General features: G+C 44.2%; 1 protein-coding gene across 1 annotated transcript; it reads left to right on the forward strand.

The window, feature by feature from the left end:
- The first annotated feature begins 2,043 nt into the window (after positions 1–2,043).
- On the forward strand, positions 2,044–5,049 carry LOC142289753 (extracellular superoxide dismutase [Cu-Zn]-like). Its single transcript, XM_075333684.1, has one exon. The coding sequence runs from the start codon at positions 2,044–2,046 to the stop codon at positions 2,731–2,733; it is 690 nt and encodes a 229-aa protein (XP_075189799.1). The 3' UTR covers positions 2,734–5,049.
- The last annotated feature ends 5,055 nt before the right edge of the window (positions 5,050–10,104 follow it).

Here is a 10,104-nt window from a genome sequence, read left to right on the forward strand (position 1 = left end):
TATACATTTTCTTGACCACAGACCAGTGACCACAGCTTTATATAACTGCATCTTTTTATAGTTGAGATTTTGTAGTTGTAAATCTCCTGTGCATGCATTATATACATAATATAGATATTTGCACATTTTATCTCATAACTGGATCATATATACAATATGGATTTGCTCTGCTATGTCTATCTTCTTATTGCTTTTTAAAACACCACTCCAGTGTTTTTTTTTTAATTTAATCACTGTATTAGCACTTAAAAATGTAATTCCCCAGCCTTCTCTCTTATTTTCATCCTCCGGCATCTTCATCTTTATCCACAGTCTTTATGGTCGGTCTCCGGCGAATTGTGACCTGCCTGTTGCTCTAGGGTGTTCTAGAGCGCACCGGAGGTCACAACTCAGTGCAAGTCTATGAGAGCCTTGTTCAGGCCATGTTCTGGCTCTCATAGACTTGTATTGATATCTTGGGAAGTGACTTCTGACTTCAGGCCATTGGGTCGGTAAAAGATGAAGCTATTGGAAATTGAGTATATCACAGGGGTCTTACATATAAAGCATCACTCCAGTGCTGGAAAAAAAACCCTCTGGAGTGGTGCTTTAAAGAGTCTAAAATTTTAATTGTGGCTGTGTTTTCCAATGTAATGAAATATGGTTTGTTTTAGTGAGTATAAAAATTGTCTCATGACAGAGTTTATAGCATCTTCACAGGAAATGCCATAATTGTCTAATAAATGTGGGCCCCACCTCTGAAACCTGCAGATATCTCTATAACAGGGGGTCCCAATTCCTCATAATAAATTGCATTTGCTCAGATTTATTCGAAAATTTCATATCAGTGAAAGTTGAGCTAGCACATGCGTGGCCATCTTTCCCACCAATAAGGCTGGGGCGTGAATCAGAAAGGAGGATTGCGGAATCCTATTCTGGAAACACATATGTGTCCCATTTGTCCTATAGATAGGCTGAAAAAGTTTGTAGTGAAATAATTCATTTTATTGGTGTGTACTTCAGTTGTTCATAATCTTTTTCTTTTTTTATTCATGTATTACAACTGTATAAGGCACCTGATCAAGGATAATATTTATGTATGAGAAACCTGCACACCTAGCTATCATCAACATAGATTTTTAGAGAGGATACAAAATAGTGACATGGTCTCCATCATGTGAGGGCTCACCACCAGGTTCTATTCTGGAGTTATAGGACATACATTTTTAGATAAATTCCCAGTTTATGTCACGATCCCATTTGTGACAGGAGGGGGTGACTGGAAAGGGGGCTCCTGTGCTTACCCTTAAGCTAAGTAGGTTCCCTAGGCTTTCCCTCAACCCAGAGGTACGCTTGAAGGTAGCAAGTATGAGCCCCCAGCCTCTCCCTGTCACCTGTTCTATCTGTGATGATACAAGCCCCTCTACATCCACCACCCAAGTGGATGGGCCAGGACAGAAGCGTCCGGACCCTACCAACAATAAAGAGAGACAGGGGATACAACAGAAACACATGCACACGTAAACCAACACCAGGGAACCCACAAAAAGGTGCACAGGGGGGTAAATGGGGAAAGGAGTTATGGGGTTACATTTGCTCAACAATCCACCAGCACCAGAAAAACACATCCTCACAGTTCCAGGCCTCATTCCCGAAAGATTCCAGAATAACCGTCACCATCTGCTGGAGGCAGAGGGTTTTTATCTAGGCTGGAAGTGGAATAACAGCCACACCTGAGCAGAGCTAATGAGCTAGCTGCTGACTAGGAAAACTGACATTAACCCTGCCATTTGCCTAAAGAAAATACATTTAATGTGTATGGCCTCAGATGTAAAAAAAAAAAACTAGCCCTGAGCCTGTGGCTAGTCACAAGGACATAGTGACAATTGTGACAGTTTCCTTTGGATAATCCACCACCTCAATATATAGAAGGGCCACCATTAATGTTGATCAATCCTTTGGATATGGGGCTATTGGACCATCATGTCGTTATTAGACCTGCGCATATTACTTTGATACTTTGAGTAATATCTGTCTTTGTTTTTCTTCAGGAATCGTATCATTATGAGCTCCACGTTTTGCTCAGCCTTCATCTTATACATCTATGCTTTCTACTGTGTAGAAACAGGAACACTGCCCAAGGATGAAGCTCACATGTTGACAGTCATGTCCCAACAGGTGCATGACATATGGAACACGATCCTCATTGGAATTCCTACTAAGAATAATCCAGATAACAATACATATGGGATATGTAATCTGCAACCCAATCCAAAACTGGATGAGAGTGAAGTCAAAATCACAGGACAGGTTTTGCTCAGGCAACCGTATCCCAACGGAAAGCTGGAAGCACACTTCATCGTAGAAGGATTTCCTCTGAATCACAGTGAATCTACTAGAGCAGTTCATATCCACAATTTTGGAGATCTCAGCAACGGCTGTGATTCTACTGGTGGCCATTACAACCCTTTTTCGGTAAATCATCCTCAGCATCCAGGAGACTTTGGGAATTTCAACGTGCAAGATGGAAAGATCCAGCAACATCTAACTCACCTTGACGCCACACTGTTTGGTCCCTACTCTGTTTTTGGTAAATCGATTGTTGTTCATAAGTTGGCTGATGACCTAGGTAAAGGCAATAACCAGGCCAGTCTGGAAAATGGGAATGCCGGCACACGTCTCGCCTGTTGTGTGATCGGTTCCAGCAGTAAGGCCAGCTGGGATAAATTCACCGCTTCCACCGAAGACTACTAAAACTCAGATTTTAAATGAAATGTTGCAGGTGTTCAACTATGTTTTGAGAGCCAAGGACAATCACCGTGTGTAATTGTGATTTTCGAATTTGTAGAATACGATTTTAAAAAAAGGATTAACGCAAAGGTTTTTTGTCTTCCCTAAAGATTACGGTAGTTCACAGCGTGGTGAGATAATAGTGAAAGAAAATTAAATGTTTGGCAGCATAGAAAAAGTTATAGCAAAGTAGAAAAAGTAAGAGAGAGACAACTATATAGAGATATGAGATCACATCGGAAACATTGGGTCCAGTTCTAGAGACCTGACTGCAAAAAGACATTGGGAAAACAGAACTGGGCTACAAAATGGGGAAAGTTCTTAAACAGAAAACTCATCAATTTTAAGTGGAAGGACCTGACAGTAATCCAGATTGGGAAAGGTCAGACAGTACAAACACACACCCCTTTGTCACAGGGAATGGTACCACCCAGTTGTCAATTTATTTATAAACTCCAGAAAGAAAATCAGTTTAAAAAATATACATAGATATGCTCAGAAAAAGAAGTAATATAGGTTACTAATATAGCTCAAATACAGCAAAAGTCTCAAATGTTATATATTCACTCTGCTGTTGGGTTTGGCAGATTCTCTTGCTTCTGCTGGCCTCCATTTAAAGGGTTTGTCCACTACTAGGACAACCCTTTCTGAGTAAACTTGGATCCCCCCCAAGTTAAAATAAAAGACCCTGTACTGTCCTCCCATTCTGGAGCCGTTCCAGCGCTGTCAGAAATCGCTATTAGGGGCTCATGTGACATCCCCGTCCAATCACCACCGGTTTATCTCACCCCGCCTTCGGACCAAATGAGTTAATAAACAGGAAGTGATGATGCTGCCACTCACTTCCTGTTGATAGCTCATTTGGTCTGAAAAAGTGGCTAGAGAAGGTGGCATTGATTGGACATGGGACTCAGTGATGTCAAAATGTCACGTGAGCCTCGAACCACGATTACGCTGGAACGGCTCCAGAACCAGAGGTGAGTACACAATCTTTTATTTTAACTGGGGAAAAAAGTTGAATCAGAAAGGGTTATCCTAGTAGTGGACAGCCCCTTTAAATAGTTAAGCCAGCCCCCTTCTGTGTTTCTGCATGGTCTTAAGGAGCCTGGCTTAGCTATTAAAATGAGTCAGCCAGCCTGCCTTCATACACAGCACTGGTAACAGTGACTCCACCACAGAAAACTCTCTCCTTTGTCAAACATTGGGCTAGAGATGAAGCTGTCATATCCCAGGGATAGCTCACAATCGGGGCTCCTGGCAAAACTGAAGTACAGGGTGGGCCATTTATATGGATGCACCTAAATAAAATGGAAATGGTTGGTGATATCAACTTCCTGTGGCTCATTAGTACATGTGGAGGGGGGAAACTTTTCAAGATGGGTGGTGACCATGGCGGTGATATGATTTACTTTATTATGCAAAGTTATGTATAGATTTTTTTAACTGAACAATCCCTTTTATTTGTACATTATAGAAGAAAGAAGTGAAAGAGAAGCCATTATATAAACCTTTAATCCTGATACTTGGACTAACTGCCAATGCTGGGCTTAAAGTGAACCTGTCAGGTGTAATATGCACCCAGAACCACAAGCAGTTCTGGGTGCATATTTCTAATCCCTGTCTAACCGTCCCTCTATCTAGTAGCATAGATAAAGACATCTTTAGAAAAAGTATTTCTAAAGATCCTTTATGATATGCTAATGAGCGCAGGGACTAGTCACAAGGGCATTATTTACCCCTACTAGTCTGCCCCCTAGCATGTTAGCACGCCCACAGGAGTGTGTTAACATGCTATTCAATATCTTATGCCCAGTGTCATCAGCAGTGATGCCCATACCTGTGTCCGTCACCGTCTCAGACGCCGGGTTTAGTCTCACTGCGCATGATCAGAAGTGTTAGCACTTCCGGTCATGTGCTCTATGAATCCGGGTGTACACATTCCGGCTTCAGAGAGATCTAGTTTGCATGACCAGGATTGCCCGGACTTCTGATCATGCGTACTGAGACTAAACCTGGCGTCTAAGGCGGTGACAATGGACACTTGTACGGGCATCACCGCTGATGACACTTGGCAATGGGCATTAAATAGCATGTTACTATGCCACTGAGGGTGTTCTAACATGCTAAGATGGCGGACTAGTCGAGGGAACTAACACCCTTGCAGGCAGAGTTCACATCACTGTGGTCGGTCCCCGGGATGTGGAGGACGGCTGGAGAAGGCTTATCACAGCATTCATAAAATATTTGACACAAAAAAAATGCAAAAAGTAATGAAAAATATATATATATATATTCTCATAATGTATAACTTTATTTTTTAACATTTTATGTTGGATTTTAGAAAAAATATATATCCATATGTATATTGTGTTTTAGAAACGTTTATTCTTATGTGGTCTACACAGCAATGTCCTTATGCCATTTTCAAAAATAAAATTTCCCTCTTGAATGTAAAATGAATCAATGTTTTTTAGATGATATATTAGTGTGTGTATGTTATATATATATATGTATATATATAAATATATATATATATATATATATATGTGTATATATATATATATATATATATATATATATATATATATATATATATATATATATATATATATATATATATATATATAAAAAGAAAAGTACTCCAGCATATTTGGTATCTATATCATTAGAACAAATACAGGAATAAATCTAGAGGTATACAATAGTAAAAACTTGTTACACATAAAGCTGATGAAAGATTTTCTCAATATTTTTCCAACCTTTTTGTAAAATTTACAGTGAATAAAAAAAACTAAAAAGAATATCTAGAATATATAACAGCAAAAGAAATCTCTGTTTTTACTCTCTAAAATGCAATCCCCAAATCATGGGAATATACATAATATCTACATGTTTATAACCTGTTAAATACAGGCATAGCAAAATTGTTAAATTTGGTCATTAGGACCTGGAATCAATGCAGGAGATGGGGTTATTGCTGTTTAAATAGGGTTCAAAGGAGACCTATAGCCAGAAACTAAACACAACAATGAGAGGGCATTGGTTGTAGGGGAAATAAGAAAATGTACAGTTCTCAATATTGAAATGACAACAGCAAGAAGGAAAAGTCAAGTAATTATGGAAATCAAAGGATATAGACTTGTTAATGATATGCAGATTATGAAACAAAAAAAATCAAAACATCTCGATTTATTCAATATTGAGTATGAGCTTGGAAAAATCATCAAGATCCGCTGCTGGCAGCTCCTTTTGCAATTGTTGGCCTGTGACGTCCAAGATATGCTCAAAGCAAGACAAATCCAGAGACGCTGCAGGACATGGTAGTATGTTTAGGCCATGCAGGCTATAACATGAGCAACATGCAACCCTGCATTGTTGTGTTAAAAAAATCGCCCCTGGGACATGACAAGTTGTTGTGCACCTGAAATAAAGACTCGAGGGCTCCGGCTACCATACATTATTCCACCCAACAATATATTCCTGAGAGTAGGACCAGTGTGACATTTCGTTGTGAAGGTGTTGCATTTACTTCACGCCACCGCTCTCAAAGGTGCAAATACAAAGATTTAGGCAGGAATAGAGGTCTCTCCTCTTCAGTGATGAGTTCCGCTTTTATCTTGGATCAGTAATAGCCGGGGACTGGTCTGGAGACCACGTCGTCAATGTCATGAAGGGGCCTTCATGTCACACTGGTCGTGCTTCTGCTGTTATAGTGTGGGGTGGCATAATGTATGGTAGTGGAATTCCTATAGTCCGCTATTTGATCATGAATCCAATAGTACTGCCATTTCTGCAAAGTGTCCTAGTAGCTCTTTTTAGCAGCATCCTAAAACTTGTCTCCCATCGAGCACATCTGGGATGTCATTGGTAGGCAATTAAAAAGGGAGCTGCTGCCAGCAGCAGATGTTGAAATTTCAGCCCGAGAAGAGACATATTAGGCTAGGGTCATAACAAAAGAGTACACCTTGCTACTGGCTGTTGGGCTCTCATGAATTGGCCAATTTGTGCGCTAAGTACCTCAATTTTTAAAATTGTTTCTATAGCAGTAATGCAATTCCATATTCAAGGTTTACATATCATAGCATTTCAAAGCCAGGAAAGGACTGACTGCTGGGGCTGATACAGATAATATAAAGCATTCCAGAATTTGGGGTCATATTTTGAGATTGTAGTGGGAAAAGAGCAATCAGCTCACCTGTCCGGTGCATGGCAGAAACTCTCCAACAACATAAATAGTCCAAACAAACTCATCACTCGTATCTTCATAAAAAACCTTTCTGTGTTGGATCACAATTTAAAACCAAGGCTGGTAGATGTACGGCATTGGAAAACTGGATGACAAGAGGGAAACACCTATGAGTCACCAGGCGACGTGTTTCTGACCTACATGGTCCTTTGTCTAAACCTGTTGGAATTTAGGCTCAAAGACAAGAATCATTTCAAGATATATTAAATTAGTTTCATTGTCTAGGATAATTTCAAGATATCTTAAAGGATTATTCCCATCTCCAAGATCCTATCCCAATATGTAGTGAGTGTAATATTAAAAATATTATCAAATACCTCTATTTAGAAATGTAGTATAGTTCTCCTGATTAGTTATGTCTCTTACTTCATGTGCAGGGAATTGCAGCTTAGGTATCCATAGTTACAACCACTCATACAGTGAATTGCTAGTGTTTATAACCATGGATACCTAAACTACTGTAATGCCCTGCATATGAGGTAAGAGACATGGCTAATCAGGAGAACTGTACTACATTTCTAATTGGAGGTATTTTGTAATATTATTAATGTGATGCCCCTGGACTAGTCAGGTCATCACAGGGTACTGCATGCTCTTTATCCTTCGTGCAGGACTCAAACCCCAATGGTTCTGGGTTCCCAACCTATGGTACTGACTCCATCAGCATTAAAAATCCCAACCATACCCCACACCACACCCTGCCAGACACACCAGTGGGCTGCTGAGCTGGAATAGGGCCATCCACCTAGGGGTCAGGCAGATTGGTGGGAGGGGGGAAGTCAGTGAGGGAGGAAGTGGAGAGCAGAGCTGACAGGCAGAAGAGTAGTAGCTCCCAAAGGATGAGGAGCTGGGAGTTGGAGCTCCCGGGGAGTTACGGGTTGGGTTGCAGACGGTGGTCTGGACCGGAGGAGTCGGAGACCCGGTCACAGGGTATTGAGGCTGAGTGCCTGGACCCGGTCTTGGAGGACGGGAGGCATCTGAGTCTAATAACCGGTCTGGGACTGAAAGCACAGTGGGGTATTGAACCCTAAGTCGGGGAGTAGCTTCAAGCAACCCAGCAATTAACCTGTGGAGGATAGTGACTTTATAGACTGTCTCCACGAAGCTCAGAGATCAGGGGCACCAGCGCAACGAGGGGGATAGGGCTTTCCAACCCAAGCAGACCGCTGAAATCCCAAGCGTGAGCCCTTGAGAGAACAACTCCACTACAAACAGTAGGGAGCGGGGCCCGGACAGCTTTATGCCAACGGGCCACAAGAACACTTCAAATTTGTGCACAGAGGTAGGCTCCAGACCATCAGGCAGTACTGTAGGGGACTGATACCCGAACGAGCTCCCTTTAAGAGGACAGCGGCACCCAGAGACTTGGTTTTCCTTGTTGTCAGAGTCTGCTTTTCATCACCAACGCTGTCTGAGTGAGTACATGGTCATCCCCTGCACCCCACCATCCAGAGTCCCAGGGTCTACTCTACCCGTGGAGGGAAACGTCATCTGGCTGCCCTACTCCATCTCCCCCGGGTACTCCCAGCACTGGCAGCGGCGGTACTCCCCTTACCGCACACCACTGGTGGTGTCACTGTCGCGGGCGGAGGAGGGGACGCCGCGCTCTCCCACTGCTGCTCGGGTCCGGCCGACGCGGCTGCTGCGGCCTGCTGCTGCTCGGTGGCTTGAGCGATGAGCCGGATCCCGGGGACTCTAGCGGCGCTCCTCGCCCGTGAGTGAAAGGGGGGTTTTGGGTGTGGGGATTGGTTATTGTCCGTGACGCCACCCACGGTTGTGGTGATTTGTAGCACCACCGCTGCTCAATATGGGGATCCCGGAAGTGGTGATGCGGAGCAGCCAGTTGTTGTGTTGCCCCTCCGTGGGTAGGGGTTGGTGATCCCGGGGCCCAGTGATGGTGTGGAAGGTGCAGGGCCTGGTGGGCGCAGGGACGCGGAGGCAGCGCTGTGCCTTGCGGCACTGTGGTACTCACTCAGCCTGAGACGTTGACACAGTTTTACGGTAAACCACACGGCTGGAAAGACGGTTCCCACGAACGGCTGCACTTGCTCTCCCAGTAGGTAACGGTGATGTCCCTTTGACCTGCACCTAGTGTTTCTGTGTTGGTAGCGATGGGTTCCAACCGGTAACCCGCTCCCCGGCTTGGATATGGGCCGGAGGAGCCCTCTTTTGCCCGCAGACGCTGGCCCTGAGGAACTGGTGCCCTGGCGGTGGCGGTGTTCCTCCTTAATGATTGGACTTTTGCCTTCAGTCGGGACTTGGTTGTTGGGGGATCGACGTCCCCTTCACTGACGGATTTGGCAAATTATGGTGACTCCTAGCCTTGCCGGGGTCCGAGAGGCCCCTGCCCTGGTGCTGACTGTCCTTCGTATACTGCTCCAGACCGCCGGGCCACTACCCGTCCGCGGTCCTTCCAGCAACCTCCGAGCAGTCCCCCTCCAGACGATCACCACTGTTGCTGACCTTGCTGACCTGTCCTGCACTTAGCTGGACTAACTTCAGGTCTTTCTACGTTCACTTTCACTCCTTTTCTTCTTTGCTCCACTACCACTTCACTTTCACTTAGCTGTTTACTTCTTCACTTCCCTAGCTTCACTCCTCTCACTTCCTCCTCCTTTCTCTATCTGCCTGGTTCTCCCCGCCTCCAGGGCTGTGTACTCCTCGGTGGGCGGAGCCAACCGCCTGGCCCACCCCCTGGTGTGAACATCAGCCCCTGGAGGAAGGCAACAAGGATTTTAGTAGCTTTGGTGTTCCTAACTGGGATGTAGGGTGTGGTGGTGTAATGACCTGTGACCCCTGGCTTGCCCAGGGCGTCACATTCCCCCTTAGCAAAATGCAGACCGTCCGCGGGCTGCCCGTCCAACACCGGTTTTATTTTCTGTAATTGTAAAAAGTAAACATATAAATCATAACATCATCCCACAACGGGAGGCACATTTCTTAAACGTTACTAAACGGTTTTACGAGTACGGTTTCCGCTCTCTCCCACCCAAGCAACCTGGCCCTGATGCTGCCCCTAAAGCCCAGGCAGCACCCCTTGACCCACAGTCCAGCACAAGTTACCCGAGCGGGATCTCTCCTTCCCCTCC

This window comes from Anomaloglossus baeobatrachus, chromosome 1 (genome assembly GCF_048569485.1).
Source record: "Anomaloglossus baeobatrachus isolate aAnoBae1 chromosome 1, aAnoBae1.hap1, whole genome shotgun sequence".
Classification (NCBI taxonomy): Eukaryota; Metazoa; Chordata; class Amphibia; order Anura; family Aromobatidae; genus Anomaloglossus; species Anomaloglossus baeobatrachus.

Bases quoted from the DNA above. Each gene is read 5' to 3' on its own strand.
- LOC142289753 (XM_075333684.1), top strand. From the start codon at position 2,044: ATGAGCTCCACGTTTTGCTCAGCCTTCATCTTATACATCTATGCTTTC.